Source organism: Atractosteus spatula, chromosome 3 (assembly GCF_055471065.1).
Source record: "Atractosteus spatula isolate fAtrSpa1 chromosome 3, fAtrSpa1.hap1, whole genome shotgun sequence".
NCBI classification, from domain to species: Eukaryota; Metazoa; Chordata; class Actinopteri; order Semionotiformes; family Lepisosteidae; genus Atractosteus; species Atractosteus spatula.
This window is the reverse complement of record NC_142708.1, coordinates 23,522,434-23,536,128: the sequence shown is the minus strand read 5'-3', so window position 1 is coordinate 23,536,128 and position 13,695 is coordinate 23,522,434. Positions and strand designations below refer to the sequence as shown.

At 35.9% G+C, this 13,695-nt stretch overlaps 1 protein-coding gene across 1 annotated transcript in view; it reads left to right on the top strand.

Annotated features, from left to right (window-relative positions):
- The first annotated feature begins 334 nt into the window (after positions 1–334).
- cep120 (centrosomal protein 120) overlaps positions 335–13,695 on the top strand; it is a 35,986-nt gene continuing 22,625 nt past the window's right edge. The window contains exons 1-10 of the mRNA XM_088910896.1: positions 335–608; positions 3,284–3,440; positions 4,222–4,336; positions 4,796–4,928; positions 6,033–6,181; positions 7,978–8,175; positions 8,523–8,750; positions 9,793–10,021; positions 11,371–11,460; positions 12,900–13,086. Coding sequence (XP_088767022.1) covers positions 560–608; positions 3,284–3,440; positions 4,222–4,336; positions 4,796–4,928; positions 6,033–6,181; positions 7,978–8,175; positions 8,523–8,750; positions 9,793–10,021; positions 11,371–11,460; positions 12,900–13,086 — 1,535 coding nt within the window. The 5' untranslated portion in view covers positions 335–559. The remainder of the gene's footprint in view (positions 609–3,283; positions 3,441–4,221; positions 4,337–4,795; positions 4,929–6,032; positions 6,182–7,977; positions 8,176–8,522; positions 8,751–9,792; positions 10,022–11,370; positions 11,461–12,899; positions 13,087–13,695) is intronic.

Here is a 13,695-nt window from a genome sequence, read left to right as displayed (position 1 = left end):
AATGCAAACAAATAAAAAATCCATACTGTATATGTTTGTAGCTTTTCATTTACGCAGTAATGAACTTGCCAGTACAGATTTTTGTAAGATAAATGTAATTATAATGCATGTATCAAAACGTGGTATACAGCATCTATATAGAACAATTCAAAAACCTATCATTATCTTTTATATAACTATTTTTTTCTTTTTATGTTTTTAATTGTTAATGAGATAGTTTTACATATCTCTTATGTTGGATACCCTCCTTTCCAGTAGAGGGCGAAAGCTATTTATATTCACTGAGTTTTTCATCTGAGATATTGGCGTTTAACCTTTCACTGTAAAGTGCTGCTGTTTTTCTCTTTTTTTTTTCCAATCCAGCTGGCTGTAGCCAAGAGCTAGACGGAAGTGAACATTTTTAAACGGGAGGCGGTAAATATTTATGGCAGAGCGGGTAGAAAACGGTTAATGGAGTGCTTGGTAACTGAATTTTTCTGATAGTGGGGCAATTTAAAACGGAGGCGTGTCGAGAAGTTAAAGAGACGGGTGCGGATCTACTGACTGCAAGTTAAGAAACATGGGAACTAAGTCGGATCAGCTCCTGATCGTTGTCTCCATTCTAGAAGGTAATGTGAAAAAAGTAAACATATGTGGTAGATTTGAGTTTTATTCGACTAAGCTTTTTTTTTCTGAATTGTTAGTCATTTATTTCTGTATGCGAAAAAGATTTACAGGAGGAAATCACTTGCATGTAGCTATTGTAACTTTCCCAACCGACTATTTTTGCCAGTATTTTTAACTGTTGAGAAGTGTGATGGATGTCAGCACTGAAATTTAAAATATAATACGGAAGCAAGCCTCTCTTTGTCACGCAGGTGACGGCTACAGATCTCTAAACTGAGGTTTTTCGAAATTTTCATAATAACGGTGTCAAAGAAATGCAGGGTATGCTTTCCTCTGCGTTCACTAAATAATAAAAATAATAAGGACGATGATGAAATATAAAGGATGTCCTTGTTATCCCCGAGACGTGGTAAATATTACAAAATGCGTTTTTGAAATAACTTTTGTTCAAAATGCAGTCACCAAATTGAACACTATTATATGTGAATATAATAAATCCTGCAAACAACGCATACACAGTTAAATTTACTGATGGCATAAGTATTCAGACTCCAAGTTGGTTCTTGGAGAAGTAGTACCTGTGGCAGTAATTTTAGCTGTCAGTATTTTTAGACTGGTCTCTATCAGGTTTGCACAGTGGGATGGTGTTCCTGGTGTAACTGCTCCAGTGCTGTCAAATTCATTTGGGATAGCTGATGTGTTGTAAGTCAGGCCTTGCCATAAATTCCCTGTTTGATTGTCAAAGACAGGATTTTAACTAGGTTCCTCCTGGACATTCTCAGTTTTTGTCTGACCTCTTCAGTGGGGAATTTACCTTATGCTTCAGGTCTTTGTCCTGCTGCAATTTGAATTTTTGACCCAGTTTCAGATTCTCAAATCTCATCTGAACTTTTAAAGTTTCTTTCTTGTCGCTCACCCACACAAGATATCTTTGTGCAGGGACTAGGATATTGTTGATGTATAAATAATATTTCCCATCTTAGACATAGAACCTGGCAAATCTTGCAAAGTCACTATTGGCTTTTACAATGGCCATTCTAACCAAACTCTTATTTATCTGGTTACTCGGTTTCGAAGGGTGCCCTGATCAAAGCAGTGTCTGAGTGTTATAATTCATATTCCACCTCTTAACGATGTAAGTCATATGACATCACTCTACTGTATGTCTTGCAATGGACAGAGGCTTACTGGGCTATGTGCAAATAAAAAAAAATATTATCTTCATGAATATAATTTAAAAAATTAGTACAAAATAAGCCTGGACAAACCCTTTAATAAAATTAGATTCTCAAAAGGTTATCCTTTTCTCAAACCACCAAACCCACTTTTATAGAGAAACCACCTGTTAGAATGAAGCCTTTCCCTAGTTACAACAATGTAGTTATCATCCCAAGTGAACAGGTTAGAAAAAGGTGAAAGGGTTTAGTGGCCTTCTCCTGATCTGTGCCTCTCTACCATCTTATTCCTCTTTTACTTCAAAAGTTCTTTGGGCTTCATGGGTAAGTTCTCACATCACTGTGTGAGTTGTGGCTGGAAATTCATTATCTGTCCAAGGGAACTTACACAGACAGATGCATTTCATATTAAACCGTATTGGTTACACACAGAGACTGCTACACAATGTTTGTGATCTTTCAAACTATTATTTTTTTACCTGAACTTAGGGTTTCTGTATCAAATGACTTGAATAGATACGCAACTGCAAATTTTCTAATTTTCTTCGCAAATCCCATTTATATGTCAGATTTTTAACTTGATCACTTTGGAGCAGATTGTGTATTCTAAGTAAAGGTCTATTTAAAAAAGTGTCATGATTGCAATCTCAGACAGCAATACGATATGGACACTGCAGGGGATGAATGATTTTGCAAGGTACTATATAGCCACAGACATTTGAAAAGCAGGAGTCTGTTTGTAACTTGGTACACGTACTGTATGCTTGAGGTGAGAATTGGGGCTCTTGTTGGATGAAATAGGAATTTGTGTAATTTTCACTTCAAGTTCCCTTGACCAATTGTCCATTTCCTTATTTTTTTTTTCCCTATTATAATTGCAGCTTAACTATTTCACCCACTGTGTAAAGTTGTAGTAACGTAATTGGCAATAGAAGCAATTTAAAATCTTTACCACCTTCACTGTGATCATCATCATCAGTCCTTTTTAGTCTGGGGCTGGATAAACGTCCCTCCTTACCTCTGTCTTCTTTGTGTCCTTGTCAAATCAGTTATTTGTGTCCAGATTGTTCCCACAAACATCTTAATTTCATCTTGCCATCTGGACACCTCCAAGTTGCTATTTTTCTGATCTCTTGAGATCCATTTAAGAATTTATTCGATTTTATCTTTGTCCATTCCTGTTTTTTTTCTTTTTCATTTTTGTTTCTTTACGTTTCCAATAATTAGATGATTTCTAATATCTAGATGATCCACCTGTTTTTTTTAAACTCCTTCCAATTTAGGGTCACGGTTATTCAAAGCAGGAATGCTAACTACTGTGCCACCCCTCTCTCAGACCCATTACATATAAAATCTTTCAGGAGTAATTCTGAATTTTAATGTATTTTTCTGACTTTGTAATCTTTTGTGGAATGTAAAATCTGGTAAACTTTTAATGCAAGATGAGCTAAAGAGTTTCCTGCCTGGAGTTCTTGGTTTCTTTAATAGTATCTCCTTTGCAGGTCGACACTTTCCCAAGCGTTCACGCCACCTTCTTGTTGTGGAGGCCAAGTTTGATGGAGAACAGTTAGCTACTGACCCCGTGGACCATAAGGACCAGCCACAGTTCTCCACAGAGCTTGCCTGGGAGCTTGATAGAAAGGCACTCCACCAGCACAGGTGTGATCAGAAACCGCCAGAACATATTAGTTCTTATGTCCCTATTATATCTGTGGAATGAAGTGTTAATAAAATGGTGCACCTTTGTTTCTGCCAAAAAAGAGTAAGCAAATGTAATAAAAAAAAATGCTGAAGTTCCCAGTTGAGTTCTCATTTATACAATAAGATCCTTTATTGACTTAATAATAGGATTAATACAGACTGTTTTCAGCTGTTAAACATACTGGAGATTGCATTTGAACTATTGCATTTCACAAGTCAAATAAAATACCAAACTTTTGAGAAGTTTGTTTTGCTTGCAGTGTACCTGTCAGCTAAAAAAATTGGATTATTTGATTGATATCGATCAGAACAAAGTATGTTGAACCGAACTCTTTGTATCTTACAGTTTCATAATAAAAGTGGCCTTTTGTAGTTCCTATTTAGGTATTATGAAAAACAAATGCTGCATCCTTTTTGTTGGAATTCACACCCTTTTTTTCCTTTTATGATTCACATTTTTGGAATGCACCCTTTTTAATTTCCTTAGTTTGATACTACAGCTGTTTTACTAGGTTGCAAGGAATGGAAACAATACAGTATGTGTACATCTTGCACTTTCAGCATCATCTGTTTCTTTTCACATTCCATGCCCGCAGGGCTACAATGTCAAACAGAAGACCAATCCTGCTTTCAGTAATAACGCAGGACTGCAGGTTCCTGGCAAGTATAAGGGATACTGCTGCATGATTGGTATAGAAGAATAAATAAAATGAATGTAGTTCTTTTTATTCCCGTTCAGATTGCAGCGTACACCTATTAAACTGCAATGTTTTGCTGTTGATTCATTAACATCTGCAAAGGAGTCTGTTGGGTACATCATCCTAGACCTGAGATCTGTCCAAGAAATGAAGCAGGCAAGTCTTTACTATCAATTTTATCCCTGTGATTTTTAAACACCTCATTTTTTTGTAAATGTTGTAATTGTTTAGACATTCAGAGTGATTCATTTTTTATGTTTTTGAGACTCATCCTAATCTTACATTTATGATTTTGAACCTAGTTTTTAAAGTGACGTTTTTAATAACAGTAGAAGAAACAGAGATTATTTTGTATTTTTACTAATGTAAAAGTTTATTACCTACAGTCTTACTAGTTTTAAAACCGAGAGTTTTTCTTAGAGCGGTATTTTCCAATTAAAACGGGTTAGCTTTTAGTTTTTTTGAGTTGTCAGGGATGAAGAATTTTTTGGCAGAAATGATGTGAAGGAAATGGATACAAATTGGATTCATGTGTGTCAGGATATCATTTAGAACAGGGAGCAGTGGATCTGAATTTGACTTCAGCTTTAAACTAATATCTTTTTTTTTTATCAGACACCTAAATGGTATCCATTGCTGAGCAGCAAATATACCAAACAGAAGCCAGCAATTCTTGTCAGCTTGGTCCTTGAAACGGATTCCAAACACTCAGATGGATTTAAAGCAAAAGAAGCACCACCAAGGCAAGGTAAAATTTTAGTTGGTGAAATGCTTGGAACATTTCTGTATTGCTTTTGAATGATGTAAAGCTGAAACATTAATGTACAACACACTGCTGGATACATGATTCTGTGGTAAACCTAAGGTAATTATAGATGACATTTTTTCTAACACGGATACTTAAATTCTTACATGCTTTATTGGGTGGCTTACATGCTACATGGTAGCCGGCTACAGGATTGCACTTTTCTTATTTTATCCTCTTTTTTCCCTTTTTCATCCTTCCTTCTTGTGTCTTTCTTTATATCAAAAAGCTAAACACAAATATTTAACCAAGCCTATAGTAAAACAACCTCAGTGGCTTTCAGACTCAGGTGAGTTTGATGAATCTCTTCCTTGCCTAGTGTTGCTTAAGGTTGTATCTAGATACATGTTGAAACATGTATGGCTGGCAGAGAAATGCTTTGTGTGGGAAAAAGTACACTTTAGAACCACATGCTTAAGGGCAACTGTCAATGGGATCATCAGAAAATAAAAAGGCTTTTTAATTTTTGCTTTAGTATTATTCAGAATTACTGCACTTTATCTTCCTACAATATTATTTCTTTACACCTTACCCCTTCATAAAGCATCAAGCCCCTGTACATTCAGTTAGGTTTAGTTTTTTTAGTTTATATTAGTATAAACCACCACAACTCGAATAAGCCAATTAATGCAAATTGTAATTATTTCCTCAGCTGTATAATGCTGAGAAACCCACACAATTCCAAAAAGAATGAGTAAATGAAAAATATAAATGTCTAATATTCCTAATAACATGTGCGTCATCTGATTTTTTTTGTTTACCTTAAATTGTAGCAGACATTACATTATTTAACACCTAACACAATTCACAACACAGATAGAAAGAATGTTCAGTTCATTGTCAAAACATAAAAAGTCTAGCTTACATGAGGTATGGTACATGGTACATGGTTCAACGAAGTTCATCTGAGTATAGACAAAGCACAGCTGTATTGCTATATAATCAAGTTATCTGCTTTCATCAATGACCAATCATAAAACAATATGGACTTATATCCTATACCAGACCCTCTTGGTTTATTGTGTAATCATATATATTTCTTTGTAGCTACTCCACCATTGTCAAATCTGGATCCCAGTAAACTGATTGCGATCCTGAATGAAGAGGAAGGTTATCACCAAATTGGACCTCGAGATTACTGCTCTGACTTTTTTGTTTTGTCTGTCACTGTGGCTTTTGCTACTCAGCTGGAGCAGGTAAAATACTGTATTCCCTTGGACATTAAATATATAATTAACTCTTTGAAATAAGAAATATGATATCCTCTTGTAATCTAAATGTAGCGTACGGTTGGAATTGACCGAGCAAATATAATACACAGCACTGTCTTCAGACACCTGTGACCATATGGACTTTGTTGTTTAGAAGCATTTGTCAGTTTTTAAGCCTTTGTCATCTTGACTTTCATCTTCTCACGCATGAGCTGTTGATTTGACAAAAGTCTGTTTATAACTGCTTTCTTGTATTTTAGTTTGAAAAGTGTCAAATCAAATGAAGCCGGGTGGCACATGATAGGAAACATTGCTGCTCCAGTCGAGAAAATATTTTTTTTGTATCTTTTGCTTTACAGCATTTTTTGTCAAAAAGGTGGTGATTTTTTAATTGAGCTAATTTTTCAGTAAAATCATTTCCATTTTGAGCTGGTATTCAAACTTTTTTGATCTTGCTCTCCATCTGTATTGATTTCATATTTAGAAACTGTGCATGTTTAAGTGGAAGACACTTTCTTCTTCTACTGCTATGGTTTCTGCATTTTCCATGTATCTTATATTTATATATAGTATTATATTATCTTTGAAGGAACAAGTAATAGGTTTATTCCATGCTGAAAAGAGAAGAAAGAAAACGCAACGTTTCGGCCGTTGAGCCTTCTTAAGGTGTGTGAAGAACTGTGTATGACACACCTGAAGAAGGCTCCACAGCCGAAACGTTGTTTTCTTTCTTCTCTTTTCAGCATGGAATAAACCTATTACTTGTTCCTTTGCAGCCTACGCATGCTGACGCAGCTACCCACCTGAACTGTTATATTATCTTTAACAACCTCACAAACTTTAGGCTATTTTAAGCTGTGACAATACTGAGTATGTGCTCATGGGCTTCCAAAATTAGCTTTGCAAAGTTGGTGATTTCTGTGTTTATGATAGTGCTGAAATTAAACCCTTGATGAAAGTGAACAACCTTCATGTTACTTTTCACCCCAAGTTGTCATTTGAATCTTCTGTTAGGAGCATTGTAAGGCTATCTTTTTCCACCTGCATAACATTACTCTCTTAAAGCCCTTGCTGAAATATTAATAACCAGGTACTAATATGTACCCTTAAGGGGTAATTACATACGTTTAGTGTTCATCTGAGATCTACTGATTCAGGCAGCTCTGATGATGACCAGTTTCCACACAAGGGATAATAATGGTGCCAAGGAATGTTTAAGTATTTCTTTTACAGAACACTCTCTGATGTTCTTATTGCTCAATTCCATTAGAGAGACTTTGACTTAATAAACATGACCTATCTTCACTGTGTATTATATATTCACTGTAACTTTTAATATATAATTCAGTTTTACAGTTGTAATTTGGGTTAACTGACTAAACCATTTCTATTTACTTTATGTATTGCGCTTATCATATGTGTTTTCTTATTGTTTATTATGTTATAGAGCTAGATATTGTGTTAATCCTGACATGATCCTTGAGATCAGTTTCTATTATGGATTAAGGTTTCCCACTTACATTTTTTATAAGACATTTTAATGAGATTTCTAAAAATAAATTGGCATTTCAGCTTTGATAAATATATCATGTTTATCTTTAAGGAATTGTACTTAAACCTGTGATGATGGAAAAATGAGATTTTTAGTTCTTTCCGGGATTAGAGACCAAAAACCTGAATTTATCACACATTCATACAGTTTTTGATACCAGAGTTTGTGTTTTATAGAAAATCATAAATGTGTGTGCCTTCAGTTAATGATTCGATTGATTTCTTGTAAGCTGATTCCCAGCACCATGAAGCTTCCTGAAGACAGGCCCGAGTTCTTCTTCTATTACAACTTGCTGGGAAATGACGTGACCAATGAACCCTTCACTGACCTTATCAACCCTAACTTTGAGCCAGAGCGAGCCTCAGTGAAGATTCGCAGCAGCGCTGAAGTTCTCAGAGTGTTCTTCGCAGCACAGCCAAACCTCCAGGTTCTAGCTTTTGTGCATCCAGTCTTGTTACCAGATCCTTCTATTTAGACATAGCACAAAACATATAAATCACATTTTTCTGAGAATTCAGTTTAAATGCATCTCGGGATGTTTTGTGTTTAAAAAATGAGATCAGTTTTCTTCATGTCTCTCATCTGTGGTACATCCCTTTGCAAAGTTGTTTCTATGTTTGTGCCAGTAATTGCTGGTAATAGTATCTGACCGTCATTTCATTGATATTTTTGAATGCCAAACAAAAACAGGTCACCGCAGAAAGCTGATTTTACCCTGTGTATAAAAAATAATCTATGGTTTTATTGTCTCTCCTTTTTTTTTAATTTATGCAGATACACCTTTGCTGTGGAGACCAGTCCCTAGGTAGTACAGAGATCTCGCTGGCAGGAATTTTGAAGAAAAGCAGCGTTGACATTGAGAAACAGCCTGCAGCAGTGGAAGGAGCTTTCGTTCTGATCCCTCCAAACAGAGCCAAACAAAAGCTGCCATCTGTTCCTCTTGAATTACAGCCAACTGTTGGAGTGTCAGTCACGCTGAGAAAAGACGCAGACAATTCACAGGTACCGTTACCCTTTTAACCTTTGTACTATTCCTTTTAGCAGAATTAGCTCCCAAATGCAACATTGTTTTGTGGACAAGTTGTGACATTTCTAAAGAAACAGTATATTGCTTTTTATAAGAACAAGACAAAATTCTCTTGTTTTGTTTTAAAGAATGTCTGTACTTTAAAATAAGGGCATCTGTGTGTCATTTCAACATGACATCTCAGATTTTAACATAAATCTTGTTTTCATTTAGATTTTCTTCAAGGAAAAGTCCTGTCATAATGTAGTTTAATTACATAAGGTTTTGAAAGTGTGTGGGTTTCAAATCGACCTATTCCGAGAAGTAATCTGAAAGGCAATTCTTTGGACAAGGTTTGGTGTTTTCTGACTAAGAAAATTATTAAACTAAAATTCTGGTAAAAATGCTTTTCATGTTGTCATAATCTATGAAAATCATAATTACCCATTTTTAGTTATGTTTTTGTTGAAAAACTGTTTTCTGTTTTTTCATTGCTAATTGCTAGGATGTGCAATACAATTTAAGTGTTCAAGATGTCCTGGATTTGTCTGTTTCCCCTAAATTGTTACAACCTGGGTTTTGTGTAGCAGTGTTGCAAATTAGTGATTTATTGTCTAACTGTAGTTCCTGTAAAATTGTCAACATGTAATTTTTATGTAAAACGTTAGACATATTGGATTTAGGTGGCTTAGAACCTAAGCTTATACTTGATCTTATGACTGCATAGTCAACTTTCTTGTTATGTATGTGAGTAGTTACGTAGTTATCCCACACAGAGGTTCTTTTTAAATTTACATAAATTTGATCTGAATGTCGTTATCACTGTTTGCATTTTCCTTTGTGTGTCATCTTTCTGTAAGACGTTTCTCATCAGTTCAGTTGCTTTTCTTCCCCTATGTTAGTCAAGAACGGAAAAGTCCAAATACAATATCTAAACAAGTATCAGTAAATAACATAAACAATGAGGTTGTATGCTATTCATCAAGGGCAAATTAAGATGTTTGTGATTCTTTATAAAGGATAGTGTATTGTGTGTAGCCTGCAGGTTCTGCTGTGGGTGAAGATGTAGCTCGGACTCCCGTGAAGAAGAGAGTTGTGTCTCCTACCCTCCCTAAGTCCCCGGCTCTGGAGCACAGGCCCCGCCCTGTTTCTCCTCCCAGGAGTCCCCCTGCCCCAAGCCAAAACCCCCCCACAGCTGACCCTGCAACCGAAAGTGAGGTGGAGAGCTTGCAGGAAGACCTGGGACATGCAAAGAGGGACCAATACGGTAAGTAGATCATCAGGAACAAGAACACCTTCTCTCTCCCTTGAGCAATAATACACAAATTCATCCATGTACACCTGAAGCAAGAGGAGACCTGAGCCCTTATGAAAAGAACTCAGAAGAGTACTCTTATAAGTGTATGTTCTACTGCTACTTTTAGCTTTTTGGAGCTAAATTGCTATGGAAAATGATTAACTGTTTTAATTCTAATAGGAAATAAAGATTTAGAATAAGACTTTCATCTCTGTTTTCAATCACAGTTTGGCCTTGTTTCATGTCATGGGTAACTGGAACTGCTTGTTATTGGCTAAGGCTGCCTAAGTTGGCCTAGTGCTGAGAGACGTTTCCCTTTTCTATGCATATATACGCTATTACACAAGTTTTTAGAAATGAATGTGGACCAGAGAAAATAAATTATCCTGATTGTTCACTGTTGAGCTTGGTATTGTTTCTTTGTTAATTTTATTTATCAGGATTGATCGTCGGGTAAAATGACAAACAAAGTCAAGTTAGTGTACATCTGCTTGTGAAAGCTCTCTATGGAAGCTGTGAGTGTGCCTGCCACCCCAGATATTTCACTCGTTTTACAGTAAATTGTTGTATTTCTCATCTTTAATTCTGTATGATCAAAAACCATTCTTAAACATGTTTAAAATATCCTTCCATTACAATGCATTGTGCACACATTTACAAGCAGTGCTGTCATCTAAGTTATCTGTCAGCTTGCATGAAACCAGTCATACTTTAATCTGTCAGTAAAAATACTCACAGTGAAAAGTCATGCATTAACTACAGTTACATGTAATGTAAATGATTGCATTATGTTTTGATCTGTTTGATATTATGTTTTTTATTTGCCTTTTAATCAAAATCTGTTGTGGGGTATTTGCTAAGCAAATAAGTGGGGATGTAGCAGACCGAAATATACAGGGTTTTGGGATGCAGATTCTTTTAATTATAGCAGAGTGCAGTTTTATACTACATTACATGTACAACTGGAAAATCTTCATCTTTATGATAGAAAAATGTTACCAATTAAAGATACAATAGCAAAAGCCTTTTAGGATTCTAGTTTGCATTGTATAAGAAAACATAATTTCTTAATGTTACTTTAAAATATTTACCTTTCAAAAACACTCTTAACAGTTGATGGGGAAATTACTGTGTAGGAAGTACTATGATACTTCGTGAATGTTATTTAAATGTGAAATCAAATTGAGTGATTTGCAAGTTAGATTATTTTTTTCAAAATACCTAGCCAAAATCAGTTTAGATGACTGTAAAGCGTAATGACTGTTAATCTTTGTGTTGAAAGGTGCTGGGTTATGAGATTTACCTTTCTCGTTTGGCAGACTCTGATGGAGGATATCGCGAGGAGCTCCCCATTTCAAATCTCCCAAGGCGAGAAAAGTCATCCATCCCCCCCCAGCCTTCACTTCAGTGTAACGTTTTGTTTTTTAAATTGACGACTACCATTATTGTTTCACATAAGAAAGAACTGAGGCTTTAAAATGGCTCAACCAGCAAAGACGCTCTGTGCCCCAGCCCTCAGTGTCATGTCATCTTATGACATGAACTGGGATTCCCAACGTAGTGTCCCGTAATTGGCTGGGTGCCACCAGGGTTGGTTTGAAATCAGTTTGCAAAGATCTTTTTGGCTTTCTGCAAAACAGCGACTCTTACAATTCCTTGGCACCTGAAGGAATTCCGTAATGTCGGTTAAGAAATGTACTAGATCTTGAGTTGGTATTGACTCTCCTGTAAGGCTCTGTAGATTTTGCAGCATGTTATGAAATGAATGACTGATGAGTAGATGGGTCAGATTAGGATTTTACCCATCTTAATTTGCTGAATGCAGATGCAGGAGTTGTTTCCTCTCTATCTCAGCTCACAGTAATTAATGATTCTAAATTATGCATTTGAAATACAAATTTAAAAATATTTAAAAACATAATTAGAGCTTTTTTTATATAATTCCCCAAATTTAGAATATCCTGCTGTTAATCAGTTCCTCACTAATTGTAGAATCCTTGCACAAACACGAGTGAGATTACATGCACATATCCTCTGAGAACTGCACGTGTTGCTCCATTGCTTTTGAGACTGCAGTCCCTCATAGAAAAGAGAACAGAATTATTACCCTTAAGGATAAATGCTTAGCAAGACACAGGGGTCATTGTGATGCAGTTAGCCAAGGTATCCATGGCCAATTTAAAAAAACACTAAACCTTGGTATTGCCTGGGCAATTGTGCACAGCATTGAGGATTCCCAGCCACTGATGGCATAACCCAGAATGAAACAATATATGGTCTTTAGGTTCAGTAGAGTACTGAGTGAGTACTGAGTCCCTAGGAGCTACAGAAGCTGTTACTTTAACAGCTTTAAATATGTGTCATAGATATGCTGATGTATTGCTTGCAACAGTGCGTATATACACTACTCGCCTTTGACTTTCACAGTACACCCCCAGTTAATAACAGATGTTGATCAGCCATGTTATGTCAATAAAATGTGTGTATCAATCTGCAAAATCATTTTCATTTTCCTGACAGCAGCTTTCGAATCTGCTGCAGTTTCTTCGTCTCAGTATTGTCTCTTTGTTTGCTATACAGCAGGGGTCGAAAAACTTTTTAGAGCAAGGGCCACTAAAAAATTTTGACTAACCTTGCTGGGCCATCTGAGTGAAATCCAATAAACTCACCGACTGGAATAGATTGCGTTTCTACGGGCACATCTCCTCCGCGACCTCTTGCATTCACTGCTTGATAAACTCACCGTCCGTGAAGGGTTTGCTAGCTGCTGCTAGAAGCTGTGATACTCGATACAATTAAACCCAAAGAAGTTCATCTGTTTTTTGTGAATAATTTCTTTTTTTTTTAGTCCCTGGTTCATCCAGTGCTGCAGAGGCTCTGCTCAAGGGTGAAGAAGCTCCAAACTCCAGCGCCTCAGTCAGTACATCGGCTCCAAAAATTGCGATCCCAGCATCTGCTCATCATTTCTGTTTTTCATTAGATTTAAGAAGCATCAAAGACATGGATGTCGGCTTCTCAGTAAATTGTATACTAAGGTAATAAGCATGTTAAAGTTCTTTGTTATAAAAATGTATTATTATTATTTTGCACAAAGTTTTATCATTAAAAGCCTGGTGTGGTTATTCCAAATTGTGAAATTGAAACGATTGAAGACCACAAACGTAAATGATTTATTACGCGTAATATCTCATGTGAAATCTCATACAATCATGTTTGTTGAGTCTGTGTTTACATCTCAGATGGATGAACACCTGAAATGGGTTTTCCAGCTACATTGTACCACAACTCTTGGGCAATGAATTGAGACCCTTTATTCATGTTGTCAATCGATAGGATGTTGTTTTAATGAGATTTTAAAACATAGAAGATATTGTTTTAGAACAGTTCTCAGTCATTTTACCAAGAACAATAGCTATAAAAGTTTCAATAGTGTAATCAAAAATATTCCTTTTGTAGAAAATCTTTTTGAATTTTAATTTTGTATAGTTGTGGGAAATTATATTTTGATGTTGACACTTAATTTGATGTTAAAGAGTGTTTAATTGTTTTAATGTAATATCTGCATATTAGGTTTGGCTGGTGTTCACCAGAATTATGTATTGCACAGCACTGTCTCTCTTGACAAAATGATAAATGTAGCATCA